The sequence below is a fragment of the Nerophis lumbriciformis genome, linkage group LG14 (genome assembly GCF_033978685.3).
Source record: "Nerophis lumbriciformis linkage group LG14, RoL_Nlum_v2.1, whole genome shotgun sequence".
Lineage (NCBI taxonomy): Eukaryota > Metazoa > Chordata > Actinopteri > Syngnathiformes > Syngnathidae > Nerophis > Nerophis lumbriciformis.
Window position 1 is genome coordinate 19,793,890 of NC_084561.2, and position 20,535 is coordinate 19,814,424.

The following is a 20,535-nucleotide window of genomic DNA, read 5'->3' on the forward strand; positions in this document are numbered from 1 at the left end:
CATTCAGCATAGCATTGCCTCATAAAGCTCACAATTACTCATTTGAATGTGTTTTATAAACTGGAGGAGCAGCAAATTGCCACCAACAATTTGATCAAGCTTTACCTCACTAAACAGCAAGACAATGCATGTCCTCTGCAGTGGACATTTGCTTGTGGTCTATTTCTTTTGTCAAAGTTACACATTTCAGCCCTGTTTGTCGTATTTTTTAATTCTAATTAAAATATGGACTACCGACTCAATCACCAACATAAAAACTGAAGCAGCCAAGTTGGTGAGGTTGAATTTTCCTGTTTCCATTTACACAAAGACCAAAAATGACCAATCTTTTTTGCCTCAACCTTCAAGTCACGTGTTACGGAGTTGTACTTCAACTACAATATCTGGCCTACTAAACGTGTAATTTAAGACGTGAAATGTAATACAAAAAAGAATGTGTCACGTTGCAAACCTATGCAGTGATGCAGCAATAATGGCCGCCCATTTGTCTGCAGGACCTTGAAAGGCGAAACACTGAGCTGGAGGGTCAAGTTCAGAGCGCTGAAAAGACACTGGCCTCCAGCAGGGACGAGCGGGGCAAAGCGGAGGTCGAGGTCCAACACATCATCCAGGCACTCGATGTCAAAATATGCGATTTGAATGACCTGAGACAAAGTCTGGCCAAACTCATGGATAAGTAGTCCCGACTACAGGTGGGCTGCATCTCCACAGTCAAGGCGGGTTTTCCTTCACTTTCACTTTCACTTTACTGGCACAACCTTAAAAGTGCTTCGCACAGAATAAGGTAGCGGCGTTCTACTTTCTGACATGTACGTAGCAATACTGTACTAGTACTATCATGTGTAACATCTGATGTGCTACTCTGCCTGCATTCACACTTGTGGCTCTGCACTCTTGTCTGGAGCCAAAATTTTTCAAACTTAGCATTCACATTTGTATTTTTATTATTGAACCAAAGACCGCACAGTTATAATAACATTAGGCATGATCAAATATGCAAATATTAGTATTGAAACTGAAATAGTGGTAAATGCAGGTCCAATATTGCCGTTGTGGATATTAAGATCATTGAATCATTTTGTGATTGTGCCTTTAATTTGTTAATCATGATTATGATCAAAGATTTCAGGCAAACCAAAAAAATATTTCTATCAACAAATACATTTTGAAAAAAAAAACAATACAAGGCAATGTAAACAATTTGGGCTGTGAATCTTTGGGCACCACACCTGGGGGTAACGATTCGATTCAGAATCGAATCTCGATTCAAAATTAATACTTTAAAAATATTGGGTGCCAGTTCTATGATTGACTACATCCCTCCATAAAATAGATAAACAGCTCTGACAATGTTCTATATTACTTAAAAGAAAACTGTTTTTGTTTAATAAAATTCTACCCAAACATTTAATAAAGTCAAATACAATCAAGGCAACAAGAGAAGTATCTCACACTTCTCTTTTCTAAAGTGAATCCGTACAGCAGATAGGAATCTACATCAACAATATGATTTTCCTGAGTGGCTGGACAGGACCGATTTTTTTTAAATATATTTTTTAATCGATTATGGATTTTTTTTTATCGATTAAGAATCGCTATTCATTCGAAAATCATCAATTTTTTACACCTCTAGTAAAAATATCACCAAAATAATACAACTATTTATTTGTATTACATACAACTGTAGTAAAATAGGTCAACAAAAGCAAAAACTATTATTGGCTGTCATTCAAATCCTTTGTATATTTGCCCCCAGAGCTATCTTGTGTCCAATGAGTTTTTAACGGTTTAAAATAATCAATTAGAAAAGCACAGACCTCGGCCAGGCCATTTTTCCCAACAGTGAAAAAGTCATAAATCCAAGAACAGCCCCAAAAATGTCATCAATTGTTCCTTATCCCATTTCTGACATTTCCTGAAATTCTTCATTTTCCCATCTATGACATTTTCTAAAAGGTAGATGAAAATCCATCCATAACTGTTTATGCTATCTGTAGCGGAATAAAAGAAACGGAGTGAAGCTGTGAGTGAAGGCAGGGCCGCTAGCATACAAACACAGAAATGTAAAATTGTAACGTAAACGTAAATTAACATAGTAGAAATGATCCAGATCAGCCCAAAAATGTAATCACTTGTTCCTTTTCCAATTTCCGATATTTCCTGAAAGTTAGATGAAAATCTACTCATAACTTTTTGAGTTATCTAAAGGGGAATGATAGGAACTTAGTGAACACTCTTGTCTGTCTCTACTATCTTTGTCTCTGTGGTGCCGCCAACACACACACACGTTGCCTTACATTTGAGTGTGTGCACACAAATCTACGGCAACATAGTGGAAATGATCCAGATCAGGTGTTCCTTATACCTTATTCCCTTTAAAGTATCATGAACATCTGCACGTAAATTTTGGAGTTATTTTGCTAACTATAACTGACAGAAAAAGGAATCACTTGTTTTTGGATGAAAATCGAACGACACTGATCGGTGGCACATCCTTAATTCTTAGTATTTTTTCCCCCCCCTGGACTGTGGAAATGCAACCCACCTGAGTTTAGTCAGGGAATAAACATGTGAAGATTGAAAAGCTTGACAGTCGTCGCCCAGCAGCCAGAAGCTCTTCAGAGTTGAGCACAAAACCATCAGTGGATCAGCAACATGTATTTTACCCAATACTTTATTTCAGCTGCCGTACTCTCTACTCGCTCTATTATTCATGTTGATCGATGAAGGAGAAGCAGGAAAGATGCTGCTAAATTGGCAGCGTCATTCCCTCCCTTGCGTCTGAATCCGAGATTCCATTTGATTAGTGTATGTGCCAAGTTTGATTTTGTTTACATTTGTTAACGCCATGATTACCAGGAAGAAGGAAGGAAGTGTGCAGAGAACAGTTTCAACACAGGAGAACTGCAACACTTCTGTAGTTAAACACAATGTGTGTGTGTGTGTGTGTGTGTGTGTGTGTGTGTGTGTGTGTGTGTGTGTGTGTGTGTGTGTGTGTGTGTGTGTGTGTGTGTGTGTGTGCGTGTAAGTATTACATTACTCAACAGTGTACAACTTGTAAGAAGCACAACTGTATGAATTTACTAAATGGGTACTTGACTGACTTTGTGAAACCGAAGCAAAACTAAAAAGCATTGTACCTCCTAATCATTTCCTCTGCATTTGACAGGTACGGTGTAAGCTTCTGCAACAGCAAATGTGATTTAAATTAGCTTCTAGAAAAATCTAGCCACCTGTAGGGTGCAATTTCGCCTCATTTTAACAAAACCCAAAACCAGTGAAGTTGGCACGTTGTGTAAATCGTAAATAAAAACAAAATACAATGATTTGCAAATCCTTTTCAACCTACCGGTAAATACAATTGAATAGACTGCAAAGACAAGATACTTAACGTTCAAACTGGTAAACTTTGTTATTTTTTGCCAATATTAGCTCATTTGGAATTTGATGTCTGCCACATGTTTCAAAAAAGCTGGCACGAGTGGCAAAAAAGACTGAGAAAGTTAAGGAATGCTCATCAAACACTGATTTGGAAAATCCCACAGGTGAACAGGCTAGTTGGGAACAGGTGGAACCAGCTTTTATACCCATGATTTGGTATAAAAGCAGCTTCCATCAAATGCTCAGTCATTCACAAAAAAGGATGGGATAAGGGTCACCACTTTGTGAACAAATTTGTGAGCAAATTGTCAAACAGTTTAAGAACAACATTTCTCAACGAGCTCTTGCAAGGAATTTAGGGATTTCACCATCTACGGTCGGTCCGTAATATCATCAAAAGTTTCAGAGAATCTGGAAAAATCACTGCACGTAAGCAGCAAGGGCGAAAACCAACATTGAATGCCCGTGATCTTTGATACCTCAGGCGGTACTGTATCAAAAACCGACATCATTGTGTAAAGGATATCACCACATCTAAGATGGACTGATGCAAAGTGGAAAATTGTTCTAAATCCACATTTCAAATTGTTTTTGGAAACTGAACATCGTGTCTTCCGGAACAAAGAGGAAAAGAACCATCCGGACTGTTATAGGCGCAAAGTTCAAAAGCCAGCATCTGTGATAGTATGGGGGTGTATTAGTGTCCAAGACATGGGTAACCTACACATCTGTGAAGGCACCATTAATGCTGAAAGGTACGTACAGGTTTTGGAGGAACATATGTTGCCATCCAAGCAACATCTTTTTCATGGACGCCCCTGCTTATTTCAACCGGACAATGCCAAGCCACATTCTGCACGTGTTACAACAGCGTGGCATCGTAGTAAAAGACTGCGGGTACTAGACTGGCCTGCCTGTAGTCCAGACCTGTCTCCCATTGAAAATGTGTGGTGCATTATGAAGCGTAAAATACCACAACTGAGACCCCGGACTGTTGAACAACTTAAGCTATAAATCAAGCAAGAATGGCAAATAATTCCACCTGAAAAGCTTCAAAAATTGGTCTCCTCAGTTCCCAAACGTTTACTGAGTGTTGTTAAAAGGAAAGGCCATGTAACACATTGGTAAAAATGCCCCTATGCCAACTTTTTGCAATGTGTTGCCACCATTAAATTGTTTGCAAAAACTATTTTAAGTTTCTTAGTTCAAACAATAAATATCTTGTCTTTGCAGTCTATTCAATTGAATATAAGTTGAAAAGGATTTGCAAATCATTGTTTTATGTTTATATTTACGATTTAAACAACGTACCAACTTCACTGGTTGTGGGTTTTGTATTAACATTTTGAAGGAAGTGTTTTGTTTATCATTACAACTACTTTTTCTCAAGTGGTCAGAATATTAGTTCGCTGGGAAAGAAATGGTGTTCTAACAAGTTTCACTGTGATTTTATTCCTATCAGCTTCACATTTCATCATCCCAGCAACTTATTTCACCATCTGGCAGTTCTGACCTCAGCAGCCATATGCAAGCCTCTATGTATACTTTTGAAGTTTTTCACTACTCCTTTGTGGTTAAAAAAATTATAATAATAAATCCACACTTCACTTATTAGCAAGGCAGTGTTTTTAGCATGGCAGTGTTTTTAGCATGACAGCTTTTAACTACAGGCCAGAAAATCAAACACACGGTGGTTCTCAGGCTGATCAAACACATTTGCAAACCGCAAAAGTACTTGTACAGCAGTACTGTACGGTACCTTGGTTTTTGGTAGTAAATCCTTCCAAAAGATCAGACAAAGACTGAACCGATACATTGTTTCCCATAAGAAATAGTGAAAATCTAATTCATCCGTTACCTACAGTCAAAAATATTACCACAAGACTTTTTGTAGAAAATTATTATAGTTTTACATGCAGAAAACAAAGAAATAACAAATTAATATCAGTTTTACCTTTTTTTTGAAGACTCTAGATGGCGAAGAGCAGAAGTGGAGGGAGCCATCTTCCTACTTTGCTCTGAGTACTTTCTGAATGTTTCTTCTCCTCTTTACCAAAGTGCTCCCACATGATACTTTCTTTGGCCACAGTCGTACTGATAAAAGAAAGCAAAGACTTGAGTCACCAACCTGTAGGATTTATTTTCTTTGGACACTCGATTCCACGGGATGATTGACTTACTTGTTTTGCAATTTACATTAACTGGTACAAGACATGAAAACCGGGGTAATATTCTGCAAAGATTTTCATCAAACTGAATAACAAGATAAGTGGGGCGCATAAAAACTAACTAAAAAACTGAGGTACAAACAGTATTATTTCATGAGATACACACATAAATGTTTGAAATCATATTTTCTCTTCAGTTGCACTTGTGATATTTCTATAGCTTCTGATTGCTGGCATGCAACACATTTTGATAAGACTTATTTTGCACATCGTTGACACAAATAATATTTTGTAGTTTTTACTGTTTTTGTTGCTCAAAAGGACAAATCCATCGATGCTCATATTTTCACCATCAATGAAACTGATTTGTTTTTGTGTAACCACCCATATTGTGTTCTCTCGTACTAAACAAGACTGGAAACGGGAAATTGTATAATCTATCATACAAGTTTTTTTCTGTACTAACTGTAGAGGAAGACCTTAAAGGTGCCATATGTAATAATTTCATGTCAAGTCATCATTAAATGGCCCTCGTATGTCAAAAGGCATTAATAAATCATGTTCTTTTCGAATACCTTTATAACTATAGTTCAGCTGGGATATGCTAATTTCAAAATTAGTATTACAGCCCAGAAATATTGTTATTGTTTTCATTTCAATGCCCAGGCCTCCACCGTTTGACCAATTAAAAAGTCTGTCAGTGAGTCACATCCAGTTTGCCAGTTACGCACCGCCCTCTTCGTCTAGCTACTGCCACTGGTAAAGTTACTAAACATGTCAGACCTTAGTAAATCTAAAAGGCGTCGTTACGATTCTCAACGTATTCATGACAAAGCCAGGAACAAAACGAGTATCGGGGATGCCTTTGAAAGATGGAGACGATTAAAGGCAGAGAAGATTTTTACATCTGACGCCAAACTTGCTCATTTCCTCCTTGATAGGTAAGTCAGGTATTTATTACTTGTAATAAATGGAAATGGACATTTTGTATGTAAACTATATTGTCCAACACAGTCTTGTCTAACAAAGCTAGTATGTTCGTGCAACGAATGCTTAGGAGCGAAGCACCATCACACAAGTGTAGCTTATGGGTTATACTTATACTTGTGTAGCGCTTTTTTCTACCTTTTAAGGTACTCAAAGCGCTTTGACACTATTTCCCCATTCACACACACATTCACACACTGATGGCGGGAGCTGCCATACAAGGTTCTAACCACGACCCATCAGGAGCAAGGGTGAAGTGTCTTGCTCAAGGACACAACGGACGTGACTAGGATGGTAGAAGGTGGGGATTGAACCAGGAACCCTCAGGTTGCTGGCACGGCCACTCTCCCAACCGCGCCACGCTGTCCCCACGCTGTCCCCACGCTTAGCATGCTAGCCTGGTCAATGACACATCGACAACGGGGGAAATATATGTATGTCGATGTGTCATCCAACTGACAGGGAAAAATTTATTTTTCGATATTTTGCCCTATGTAGATATGGGTAGTGTCAGTGCCTATTTTGTTCTCAATATGCTGATACGCTGAGGAAATGTGTTCCAACATTAGCACGGCTATTTGCTTTTTCTGGTACTGTATGTGCATCAGGCACATATGGGGTGGTATTTGGCACAATATCAATCAATCAATCAATCAATGTTTATTTATATATCCCTAAATCACAAGTGTCTCAAAGGGTTGCACAAGCCACAACGATATCCTCGGTACAGAGCCCACATAAGGGCAAGGAAAAACTCACCCCAGTGGGACGTCGATGTGAATGACTATGAAAAACCTTGGAGAGGACCGCATATGTGGATAACCACCCCCCTATAGGGGATAATGCATTACATGTCATGATTTTTTACTTTGTGTATTGACATGGTAGTAGGCTATATGATTTCTGCGTAACGTGGGTTGGCTCATAGAATGGCACTCTGCACTGAAAGATGGTGATGTGCGTACATGGAAGAGAAAGCAGTGCGTCAGGTTGGATGCAACATGGAGTTATGCAGAACCAAATGTGGCAGTAATTTTACTGTTGGCCTTGGCTTGCCATCAAAGTAGGCCTATGCGATATATAATATATATTATTATGTATAATTATTTCGATGGTGGTCCGTGCGGTCAAACTCGACATTTTAGCAGTAATGCCAACAATCTGTCCTGACTCCTGACGAAAATTTTGCTGCGTAACTTTACAAATACATTTGGCTAATCGACATCAGTAAAAGATGGCATAATTTCTTCGTAAACCATCTTGCAAGAAGCATAAACAAGAGAAACCTACAGCCTAGGACTCGTCGTTTGCCATTTGAAGTTCCTTGGATTCGGATTCGGCTGTGTATCTGGCAACCTCAGTCATGGAGAGAGGGAGGGGACTACGGAATTTTGACTGTGATTGCAGTACCATTTCTGGCCACATTATTACATATGGCACCTTTAAAGTATCTCAACAATAGAACACAGAACCAAAGAAGTGTTACCACCTAAAATGGAATTAGCACAAGGCCTTCTGCACAAATGACTGAATTACCTTCTCCAAACTGTATTTTGACCTTTTACATAAATGCTCATTAGATTGTAGTATTGTCATAATAAAGATAGCAAATTGGGAATTTTCATGAGTGAATTTAAAGTTGGGTTTATACGTGAGATTGATCTTATATTTGTAAATAAGTCTTGAAGCATTAAAATTCTGCCATGCTTAAAGTTATTTTCTTTGTGGTTATTTTGCATTCTCTTACTTTGGATATTAACACAAATCAGTATTGTCGTCACTCAAAGAAGCAGGCAAATATTAGATTTGATTAGGACATATCAAAACACCAAGAATAAGTTGATGCATCTTTTTAAATTGTTATTTAACATGTCCTGTCCAGCCACTCAGGCAAATCATATTGTTGATAGATAGATAGTACTTTATTGATTCCCTCAGGAAAATTGATGTAGATGCCCATATCTGCTGCACAAATTGGCTTTACAAATGAGAAGTGTTGGGATATTTCTCTTGTTGCCCCATTTGTATTTGACTTAATTAAATGGATATATTTAGGGTTTGGCGTTAATGGACCCAGAGGAGATAGAAAGGGGGTGGGGGAAAGAAAGAGGAAGAAATTGCAGGGACAAGAGAGTGATAAGACAGAAAATAAAAACAACAGCAGAACTACATCAGCAAATATGATATTCAGTATACAAATATGATACCACAAATTATAAAGAGCAAGTTAATTATTTTAAATTATAGGAATTATTTTCAACAAAAAGTCTTTGTGCATACAGTCCAATATTTTCATGGATGCTGTGAGATATTGTAAATATTGAACAGCGTGTCTAACTGGAAAAAGGCAAACGTCACACCCTGTGTAAATGAAACAAAAACCTATTCAGAATCAAAAATACTTGAATAATCCCCGAGGGGAAATTAAGATTTTCAGCACAATCCCATTCAAGAGCAGACAAACATTACAGGGAGACAAAGAAGGTGAGAAACAGGTGAACGCTGGGGAGGAGGCCACTGGAGAGGGGGGTCCAGACTAAGGCCAAGGAAGAAGAAAAAAAACTCATAACCATAGTACACATAAGCATGTGTGTAAGAGGGAAACATCAAAGAACACAAAGGACATTAAAGACATTAAAAGAGCACAGCTGATGCAACCATTTCTACATACAGCTCCAAAGTAAAACAACAAAAAACATATACACTGTGGTGTATATGCCAAATGTATGTTAATGAAAACTATTCAACAAAACATCATAATTGTCCAACTAATTATAGGTGTAAAAAATAAGTGTGTCAACTTCTGGCCTCAAGTTGAAAGGATCTTCAGTGGCAGTTGGATGACGTAATCAAAGAGCTTTTAGACAGTATATGTATGCAGCTCCCATGGAATGCAAGCGAAGATCACTTGGGACCCAGACAGAGCAGAAGGATCATTTCACCAGCATCACAACTTCTACAATGGATGTTTTATCCGCCATCAGGTAGGCAAAGTTTTATCAATTGTGAAGGGAATAGGCGGTAGGAATTGGATGGATGGAACATGACTTTTGTTGACTGAAAACACGCTGCAATAGGAATAGCTTTTTAACATGCAATGTATTATACTAACTTCACCAGATTGATTGATAAAGGGGTACCTCTACACTTTAAAAATATAAAACGTTATTAATATCTGTAGAGTTCATAACATTATGCAACATTCTATGATACGACAAAAAACGACGTTTTATTTTTGTTTGACTTGGTGGCGCTATCAACATATCTGACACAAAACAATTGGGCTTAACATTGTTGTTATCGCCAAGTTTGGAAGGTTAAAAAGAGTAAAAATATCTTATTTTTATCCCAATTTGGAAGGCAGGTGTAACAGCTAATATAATATAGTGGCATTGTGCTAGCTAGCAGCAGCTGCTCCAACTCGAGTCTGTTTTAGAACTTTTTTTGTCATAAAGTAGCAAGTCTCACAATATTAAGTATCTTGAAAACTAAATGTATCATTCTATACCAGACTAGTAGTAGTAAAAGATGAAAGACATAACCTGTGAGAGTTGGTAAGGAGGGAAGTGAGCTCTGGGCGTCTTGAACATGACAAGGAAATACGCCATCTTGTGGGGCTTTTTGATACTTCGACGCACCAGTTTTTTTTGGGGTACAATTCGTATCAAAAGCCAAAAGTAAAATTGCCGTAAATTACAGTATGCAAATAAAAATACCACATATAATAAACCTAATAACGCAGTTTTACTTTCCAATAAACTAACAACACTGTTCGGGAGAAATGCTGCCTCTGGGAGAACAGCGACCCCACCTGGTTGTAAAGAGACAATGCACAACATTAGCCGCAGTGCAGGAAGGTCAAAATATCTTACATAATGGGATTTGTTTTATTATTGTCAAACAAATACAATCTTTTAATTACTAATATATAACTATTTATACAAATACAATCTTTTAATTACTAATATATAACTATTTGTATCATTATTTACCCAAACCCGATTATTTATGGAAATATCTTGGGAAAACAGAGTCCTGAAGTCATTATGCTGCCCTTCTTATATCCCATGAAAGACCATGTCACCAAGTATCTTCTCATGTTGTTTCCTACAGACATCTGTACAGTCATGATGTTGCTGAGATGCTTGAGCAAATTCTGCCGATGTTGCCATCCTCTTTTTCTGTCGAAGAGGCAAACTTGTACCAAGAGGAGGTAAGTGGTGTGCTCACAACTTATTTTGACTGCTCTCTTCGCTCTCGGTACAGCACAAAAACAACCTTTATTGTCTTTGTGCTTGCAGAAGCTACTTCTGAGGCAGTTTGTGATCATGAAGCAGCTGGGTGAGGTTCCCAGCTATGTTTCCGTGGAGCACATGAAGCAGTGGATCCTGTCTCGTAGGAGCTTCCTGGAAGAGTGAGTACAAGATGGCTGTGGAATAAATCCTGTATAATTTACTCTACAAATTGATAATAAAAAAGTTCATGTTATTTTTACAGGTTCCAGGGATTTGACGTAAAGATGAACCGAAAGATGTTTCGTCTTCTTGAATCGGTAAGTACAGAGTACTTGGATGTAACACGTAAAGATGCTAAGCAGTGATTGGTTGACGTGTACAGGCCTGGATCAGTGCAAGGTTCATCTGTCTAAACAAGATGGAGAAGGAAGTCTGGGAGGATATCCAGGAGGAGGTACGGCTTTCACAGCTGCTAGGCAAGAGCGTAAGGAAAAGATCTTCTACACTTGTGGGATGTTCCAGAAACAATTCACTCACTCCTTTGTGTTTTTCTCTCATGAAGGTGACACTGGAAGGTTTCCACATGTTTTTGTTAGTGGTGTGTCCCAAAGCGGAGGAAGAAGTGGAGTGGTTCCTCAGGCACCTCTTCAACAGGCTGCAGAGCGCATTAAGAACCTCAACCATCATCAGCATGACCAAGAGATTAATGCTACTTTCCCAGTTCCATCGCTGTACTGACCACCTGGTGAAAGGAGTGGTGGAACGTGTTGTCTGTCTCTTCCTGGATAAGCAAGAGCCTGGTTCAGACGCTGAGATGAGACATGAGGTTGCCAGGATTGAGATAGTCAGTATGCTGGCATATACACTGTCTTGCTGCTCCTGGCTCAGTCCCCACATCGCTGAGGACCATCTCCTCCACCTCTGCACGTTGATGGTCAGGGAAATGATCCAAAGCATGTTAGCAGGCTTTGCGGAGTACTTGGAAAACTTCCTGCTGAACTTTGACGAAAGCTTTTTGGCGCCACGGGACAGCATCAAGAGGGCCATCAATGACCTGGTCTCCATCGCCACCTCTGAATGCGGTTCTGCATTTGTTTCTGAGAAAGGTCATAAGTTCTTTTAAAATTGACTGTAAACATGATCTCAGTTCGGTGTTGTAACAAAATACATGTTTTTACAAATTTACCTCCTTTGCTGCACTTTTAATAGAAAAAAAAGGTGCTCAGTACAATGAAAGAAGTGTGTTGTTAGGCCTCTTTTGTCTTATAATTTATTGCTAATTTCCTTGTCTTGTTCAATGTATATATGTTTAAATGGGCTAACCACCAAGTTGTATTCTTTTAATAGTATGTATATTTTTAGGTGTTTTTTTACAATGTATATTTTTCCTAGATTTAGATATGCTAAATAAAATTAATTGATATCTGTCAATGGTATTTGTTTTGATGTTCTTGAGCCAAAACTGGGCTTTTTATGGCAGATGGGGGGTGCGGGGATAATTTATTGATAATTTCCTTGTCTTGTTCAATGTATATATATGTTTAAATGGGCTAACCACCAAGTTGTATTCGTTTAATAGTATGTATATTTTTAGGTGTTCAGTTTTTTACAATGTATATTTTTCCTAGATTTAGATATGCTAAATAAAATGAATTGAGATCTGTCAATGGTATTTGATGTTCTTGAGCCAAAACTAGGCTTTTTATGGCGGATGGGGGGTGCGGGGGTCCAAAATCCTCAAGAAAAATGCAAGATAAACAAAGAATGTAAGTCTATATACCATATAAATGTACCAGTCTTTTCTAGGTCATGATTTAGTGTTGACCACTCCTCTGACCTGGATGGAAATGTTTGCCCAGTCATGTGGTTTGTGCAGCACTTCGAGGCACCTTTGATTAAGGGCTATATAAATGAACTTGATCATTTTCAGCATCTTAAAATTTTTTACCAATTGATTTAACACTCTCACACATAGGGTCTCGAGAATAGTTAACATACCGGTAGTTTGTAATTAGATTTAAATATAATCCCCAAATATCTGAAATTAAATGTGTAATTTTAAGACAAAGCTTTTGTTGCAATTATTTTTTTACATTTTAAACTTATTTACAGTAGAAGAGCACTGCTTTGACACAGGAAATGATCTAATCCAAAAGTCTATAAAACACAGCCTTTACCAGTTTGGGTTTTGAAGTGCATGTCAGTCGCGCTACATAAGGCTTGCAGGGGCAGGAGTGAGCCAGTGTAGAGTATGCTGGCTCCTCGACAAAGGAGCATATTCTAAGTTTCAGACAATTGACTTGAATCTGAAACTGGCAATAAACAACAAAATGCATACCTGAGAGCACACTTGAGTATTCAAAGGGTCAAAACGTATGCGTTCATGTAGTCAGTGCACCACTGGTAGGTAGTGAAAGCCTACATATCTGCCAAGGTTTGATACTGGGAATAGCAATGTTTGCATATAACTTTGAAGAGGAACCAATAAACCGCTACCGGACAAGTGCAAGTTTTCTTAAATTTATTTATCAACACTGCGGCGTGAAAAGCAGACAACAACAAACACGTCTACTTCAGCTTCTTCTTGGGGCGGAGGTTGTTGGTGTGGCCACACTTCTTCTTGCGGCAGTTGACGGCACGTGGGTGCAGACGGGCGTAGCACCTGTGAAAAACAAGACAAGAAAAAGAGCTATTCAGAAGGAAAAAAAGAAGCTATATTTTCCAAGTCACAAGTCGGTTGGGGTCTGCTTAAAAATATTTTTAAAAGTAACTTGATGGTCTTACTTGCGGCAGATCATCTTGTCGCAGTTGTATTTCTGAGCCAGCTGTCTGAGGGAAGGTTCAATGATGCCTCCACGCAGACGCAGCACCAGATGAAGAGTGGACTCTAGAGGACAGTGTTAAATACATCTCAAGTCACAACTTCGCACCACTTTTCACAAAAACATATTTTTTTTAAACTACATGAGCTGTTATCAAGCATTGTCTCTTGGTTACCTTTCTGGATGTTGTAGTCTGACAGAGTACGGCCATCCTCCAACTGTTTGCCAGCAAAAATCAAACGCTGCTGATCAGGGGGGATTCCTACACACAATCAATATTACACAAAATTATGAACTGCAACAACAAAACAAACTTGTTGCTTTGCAAATCACACATTTTTTATGTTTGGGACTTTCCAGCTGAAATGAACTATAAGGACAGCTTCTGCCCTCGTGTGTTATTAAGCCTTCTGGGAAAAAAAAACTATTTCTAGATTTTTGTAGCCGACTTCGTATTTAAAATCATCTTGGTTACAAAGTCTGACCTAATATTTGTGTATTTTTCATGGCATGAGTCAGTATGGTTGAAATCCTCTTAGTTACAAAGTCTGACGCTAAGGCCATTTCCAAATGAACATATACTTACAAAAACAACTTAATATAACATTTCCCCACTAAAAATAATCACCTCTATTACCACAAATAACCTGCATTTCCTTTTTTATGAAGTATTATTACTGGAGGATGAGGCTAAACATGTTTCGCACCAAGAAGCAGGCATGCTAATAGCGATGCTAACCTAGCTTGAAACACAAAATAAATAAGCGCATAGTAAAAATGTAGAAGTGTTGATGGAAACGTGTTACAGTAGAAAGTAGAAATGTATTAATATGAAATCAACAAGTACATTAATAAGAGTCTAGAAAGGATAATATAACAACTGTTGGTGTGACAGAATTGTTAGGGTCAGTACATGACAAGTTGGAACAAACTTAGGGAATAAGGACTTTGAGGGTTACTTTTGTTCAGTTTGTGTGTACTATCAGCCTCCTTATGCTGAATTGTAGGTGATATGAGATTAAATAACTAATTTAAATATTGTGTTGATATTGTTAAACCATCAATAATACTCACTGTAATAGAAAAATGTTCAGTTAATACATGTGATTGGTATTGGCATCAGCTAGAGGTGTAACAATTCATAGATATAACGATTTATATTCCTAAATTTCCGTGTCTTTTCCTCTCCTCTGCCAGGAATTACAATTTCGTAGCTTTCAAATACAGCACGATTTAAAAAGCCACAACACAATATTTAACCACAAAAGACGGGGCCAACACAGGGGAGTTGAAAGCGGTGCAGGTTAGCGCGACGTACCAACTTCAAGAACACAAGAAGTCATTATGAGAAAGAAACAAAGAAGAGATGGATGAAGGAGGCTATGGAAGCAAGGGGCGAACACCATGCAGGGCGGAGTCCAGGTAGTGAGGCCAGGTCAGGGAACTTTCTACTTTTAAAATGTTGGTTGGTTACTCTAGTTTTATTGAAAAATTGCTTGAAGGTTTAAAATGTGAGCAGGAATGTTTCCTCTTGTTATTCAACCTAGTGCTGGCTGCAATTTATTCCGGTAAGATGTGAATGCATTGGCCATAGTTGTTTACATGCTTGTTTAAATATCCATAATTTATTTATACATAATTACCTTACAAGACATAAGAAACTTCACCTGCAGTGTCTACTATGTCGCATTTATTTCAGTCACACGGCTTGTTTTGCATATAAAGTTACTGAATTGATTTTAACTCACTGAATGAATCTTATCAGGTCGTATTGTTGTACAAAATAACATTGTCCCTAAATCGTATCAGTAACCACACATATTAAATTCAACCTAATTATTTAAACAAATTGTTACACCCCTAGTATCGGCCGATCTCACTCAGGGATGATCGGAATCGGCAGCATAAAACCTTAATCAAAACATCCATCCATCCATTTTCTACCGCTTATTCCCTTTAAAACATCCTTTATAAAAATGTATTTTTTTTTAATAAAAAATACATTTTAAAATACATTATAGTCCAAAAACCATAAAAGATCATAGCTTACCCTCACAATTAACAAGCAACACAATATAAACAGATTCATTTATCTAATAGATGATTTGCTACAGTACATTGTCTTCAATCCCCTGTTGGTGTTGAAAAGGTGCAACAAATAAAGTGAGTTTCTTACAAGTATGATCCCTGCAGGACGAGGAATAGCTAAAAATGCTCACTACACACCGTAGCTCACCGGTATCAAAATGTAAACAAACGCCATAGGTGGATCTACACCTAACATCCACTGTAATGATATCTAGTAGTATCTAGTCGATACTACTATGATTACGTCGATATTTTTTGGCATTACAACATCTTCTTTCGGTTCTTTTAAATGTATATTATGTTTATAAACTCAGGAAATGTGTCCCTGGACACGAGGACTTTGAATATGACCAATGTATGATCCTGTAACTACTTGGTATCGGACTGATACCCAAATTTGTGGTATCATCCAAAACGTAATGTAATGTAAAGTATCAAACAACAAAAGAATAAGTGATTATTTATTAACAATAATAATAATAATATTTCATTCATTAACAATAAATAAAAAGTAGATTAATAATTAATTTTCTACAACTTGTCCTTATTAATGCTGATAGAACATGGTGTCAAACTGTGGTCCGCGGGCCAAATTTGGCCCGCCGTGTAATTTCACTTGGCCCTTGAGGCGATATCAAATTAACACTAGAGCTGGCACGCCGATTATATACAGCGGCGGTGCCGCAGTAACCACATTCATCGCTAATTCTCCAAATTTCAGTGCCCCTCCCGAAAATCGTCACATCCGCTTTTCATCCAGTCCAACGAGTGCTGGCCCAGTCACATATGTGCGGCTTCTGCACGCACACACAAGTGAATGCAATGCATACTTAATCAACAGCGATACAGGTTACACTGAGGGTGGCCGTACAAACAACTTTAACACTGTTAGAAATATACGCCACATTGTGAACCCACACCAAACAAGAATGACAAACACATTTCAGGAGAACATCCGCACCTTAACACAACATAAACACAACATAACAAATACCCAGAATCCTTTGCAGCACTAACTCTTCCGTCACGCTACAAGGTGTGTGTGTGTTTGTGTGTGGTGGTGGGGGGGGGGGGGGGGGGGGGGGGGGTGTATTTTGTAGCGTCCCGGAAGAGTTAGTACTGCAAAGGGTTCTGGGTATTTGTTCTGTTGTGTTACGGTGTGTTCTCCCAAAATGTGTTTGTCATTCTTGTTTGGTGTGGATTCACAGTGTGGCGTATATTTCTAACAGTGTTAAAGTTGTTTATACAGCCACCCTCAGTGTAACGTGTACCGCTGTTGATCAAGTGTGCGTTGCATTCACGTGTGTGTGCGTACAGAAGCCGCACATATCTTGTGACTGGGCCGGCACGTTGTTAGAATGGATGAAACGCGGACGTGACGACAGCTCGTAGAGGACGTTAGGCACGCCCCCAAGACTGTGGTCCGGGTGGACTACGAGATATAATGACTGATGAACACCTTCGTTCGATAATGAAGGTTGCCTCAGCTCAAAGCCTGAGCCCCGACATTAATGAACTAGCATCCAAGAAAAGATGCCAGGTATCTGGCTTGGGCACATCAGATTAGATCAGTGTGTTGCAAACTGAGCCATTTAAAGTCCTGAATGGTTGGTTTATTCATTGTTATTTTATCTTCAAATTTATTAGCCTGTGGAAAAAGTTAATGTTGATGTTTACCTCAGAAGGCTGCAAATAGAAAAGAGGCATTCAATTTTTATTTAAATTGTATTTGATATGCCATTGATTTTTTATTAATTATTTGAAACTCGATTTTGCATGTCATTATAAAGTTATATATATATATATATATCAATATTCAATGCAAAACTTGTTTGGGTCCCTATTAAAAGGTTAATTTGTTCAACCTTTGCCCGCGGCTTTGTTCAGTTTTAAATTTTGGCCCACTCTGTATTTGAGTTTGACACCCCTGTAATAGAATGATACAATATGTTACTGCATATGTAATTAGGAGCCTTTGTTTGTTTACTTACCACTAAAAGACAAGTTGTCTATTTTATTTAAGGATTTAACTGCAATAATAACCATGTTTAATGTACCCTCAGATTTTTTGTTAAAAAATTAAGCATAATAATAATAATGCAATTTTTTGCGGTCTCCTTTACTTAGAAAAGTACGGAAGTAATTTTAATACCGGTACCAAAATATCGGTATTGTTACAACACTACTTCCTAAATATCATTAGGAAAATATACGAGTAGAGTACAGGCATATTACACATCTGGGAATTTTGGACCTAAATATTCACTTACAGTGGAACGTCTAAAACGACTCATTTTAATATCGCTGAGAAGTAAGCGATGCTTACCTTCCTTGTCTTGGATCTTTGCCTTGACATTTTCGATGGTGTCACTGGGCTCGACCTCAAGGGTGATGGTCTTGCCGGTCAGAGTCTTCACGAAGATCTGCATGTTGGCTGTTGGGTGTCACAGGAGAGGAACGTTTAGATTGGCAGGGTAGCGATTTCTCAACGAACTTGTCTGTTGCAGCTTCTAACTGCGCTCGGTTAGGTACCCTCGGATATGACGTTGGAAAACGTTTCTTTACAACATTCTATGACAGAGCTCAAAGTGTTTTTATGACGAAGGCAACGTGGCGCCGCTGGGGGTTTGTACCAGAGTTAGCTAAAGCTCACGTAGTGACACGGCTTATAGCTATGCTAACAGTTAGCAGGGCCGCGCCACATGCTGGCTACTCGTGCGAAAACTGTTCCAGTAAAATGTGTTTTAAGATGAAGAATGTATTTCGTATAGCTGTCAAAACTGGCGACACGGTGCTACAAGTGAAAAGATGCGGATTTTACCCAAAAATTGACTTGTACGGGCAAGTAAGTATTTGGTAAAACGTGTACCCACCCGGCCACTAGCTGAGCCTCGACGAAAAGAGGGCGGAAGGAGCTCAGGCATAAATGCGTCACTTCCTTTCACCGGATTTCTTTCAAAATAAACCCCCACTTTTTTATTCATCTTTAATGATTTTTTTCGTAACCTTTTTTTTTTGTACTGAAATTAATGAGACCCCTAAAGAATAAATGTAAAACAAAGCCAATATTAAAATACAGGGTTGTTATTATAATTATTTGAACATTTTTAAAACAAGAAATGAATCACTCGAAGCAGTTATAACATGTGGAACTGTCCATCCATCCATTTTCTACCGCTTGTCCCTTTATGGGGTCGCGGGGGGTGCTGGAGCCTATCTCAACTGCATTCGTGCAGAAGGCGGGGTACACCCTGGACAAGTCTCCACCTCATCGCAGGGCCAACACAGACAACATTCACACTCACATTCACACACTAGGGCCAATTTAGTGTTGCCAATCAACCTATCCCCAGGTGCATGTCTTTGGAGGTGGGAGGAAGCCGTAGTACCCGGAGGGAACCCACGCAGTCACGGGGAGAACATGTAAACTCCACACAGAAAGATCCCGAGCCGGGGATTGAACTCAGGACTACTCAGGACATTCGTATTAAGAGGCACATGCACTAACCCCTGTCCCACTGTGCTGCCCATGTGGAACTGAATAATTTAAATTCATGCAAATATTAAAGTTAAAAAGTAAAAGTACCAATGATTGTCACACGCACACTAGGTGTGGCGAAATTATTCTCTGCATTTGACCCATCACCCTTGATCACCCCCTGGGAGGTGAGGGGAGCAGTGAGCAGCAGCGGTGGCCGCGCCCGGGAATTATTTTTGGTGATTTAACCCCCAATTCCAACCCTTGATGCTGAGTGCCAAGCAGGGAGGTAATGGGTCCCATTCTTATAGTCTTTGGTATGACTCGGCCGGGGTTTGAACTCACAACCTACCGATCTCAGAGCGGACACTCTAACCACCATTACCTTATTGGTGGGAATTATTCTAAATTAATAGCTTTAATTTTATTTTTGTTTTCATTGTGCGTGGGTTCCCTCCGGGTACTACAGCTTCCCCTAGTGTGTGAATGTGAGTGTGAATGTTGTCTGTCTATATGTGTTGGCCCTGCGATGAGGTGGCGACTTGTCCAGGGTGTACCCCGCCTTCCGCCCGAATGCAGCTGAGATAGGCTCCAGCACCCTCAAAAGGGACAAACGGTAGAGAATGGATGGATGAATCCATCCATCCATGCTTTGACAGGGAAATCATTATTTTGAATTGTCTCTCACCTTGAATATGTCGTGCCACAAGAGCATGAAATACACAATGAGAATAAAATGTATGTATGTGTATAAAAAGTAGGAATAAAACTAGAATAAATATTAAGAAATAATAAACATGTGAATACAAAAATTGTACAGGATTACTCCACGATGTGTGTGCGCACTTGAACTACATTACAAATAGAACATACCTGAAAAGTGGATGGAAAATGTAATTAACACAATTTAAAGTAAAAAAAATAAATAAGTGAATCCAAATGCCGCAATGTTTTCTTTTACCCTGACTTATCTTCTGTTCCAGTTGCCAGTCCGCTGATGCCGTAAATAAGTACATTTTATTTTTAAAGCACTTTTTACAGATACAAATCACAAAGTGCTGTACAAGACATCGGTCAATTAAAACAACAATTACATTAAAACAACAGGGGCAACATCATAAAAAGGATATAGAAAAAAAAAGTGGATAAAAAAAGTTCAAAAGTCCATTAACTAAAAGCTTTTCTAAAAAGCAAAGTCTTCAAAATGTTTTTTTTTTTAAAGAGTCAACACTCAAGCTCACGGAGGGACTGACTAAAGCCTGGAATGCCAGGTCTCACTGAGTTTTAAAGAGTTTTTGGGATCTTTAAGGAGACCCTGGCCTGAAAATTGAAGGCTGCGCCCTGAAGTGTAGGGGCACAACAAATATACTGAGGGG

The 20,535-nt window shown here is 38.7% G+C and overlaps 3 protein-coding genes across 5 annotated transcripts in view; 1 reads left to right on the forward strand and 2 right to left on the reverse strand.

Moving 5' to 3' along the window:
- Positions 1-5,483, reverse strand: part of klhl26 (kelch-like family member 26) — a 150,479-nt gene extending 144,996 nt beyond the window's left edge. The window contains exon 1 of the mRNA XM_061975881.2: positions 5,336-5,483. Within this exon, the coding sequence (XP_061831865.1) occupies positions 5,336-5,385 (50 nt within the window). The 5' untranslated portion in view covers positions 5,386-5,483. The remainder of the gene's footprint in view (positions 1-5,335) is intronic.
- Positions 1-12,438, forward strand: part of LOC133616513 (homer protein homolog 3-like) — a 121,442-nt gene extending 109,004 nt beyond the window's left edge. Inside the window, exons 1-6 of one of the 3 annotated variants that reach the window (XM_072914649.1) lie at positions 685-9,520; positions 10,650-10,749; positions 10,838-10,950; positions 11,034-11,088; positions 11,154-11,255; positions 11,334-12,438. In XM_072914649.1, the coding sequence (XP_072770750.1) occupies positions 9,408-9,520; positions 10,650-10,749; positions 10,838-10,950; positions 11,034-11,088; positions 11,154-11,255; positions 11,334-11,894 (1,044 nt within the window). In that variant the 5' untranslated portion in view covers positions 685-9,407 and the 3' untranslated portion in view covers positions 11,895-12,438. Of the gene's footprint in view, positions 1-494; positions 9,521-10,649; positions 10,750-10,837; positions 10,951-11,033; positions 11,089-11,153; positions 11,256-11,333 lie in introns of those variants that run through there. The other 2 variants (XM_072914650.1, XM_072914651.1) reach the window with 2 other exon arrangements.
- Positions 12,439-13,278: 840 nt separating this feature from the next.
- Positions 13,279-18,620, reverse strand: uba52 (ubiquitin A-52 residue ribosomal protein fusion product 1). The gene is made up of 5 exons (XM_061975877.1): positions 18,555-18,620; positions 18,008-18,115; positions 13,769-13,855; positions 13,556-13,658; positions 13,279-13,433 (listed from the first exon to the last, which is right to left on the reverse strand). Exons 2-5 carry the CDS (start codon positions 18,108-18,110, stop codon positions 13,340-13,342), a joined length of 387 nt encoding a protein of 128 aa, XP_061831861.1. The 5' UTR covers positions 18,111-18,115; positions 18,555-18,620; the 3' UTR covers positions 13,279-13,339.
- Positions 18,621-20,535: the final 1,915 nt, after the last annotated feature.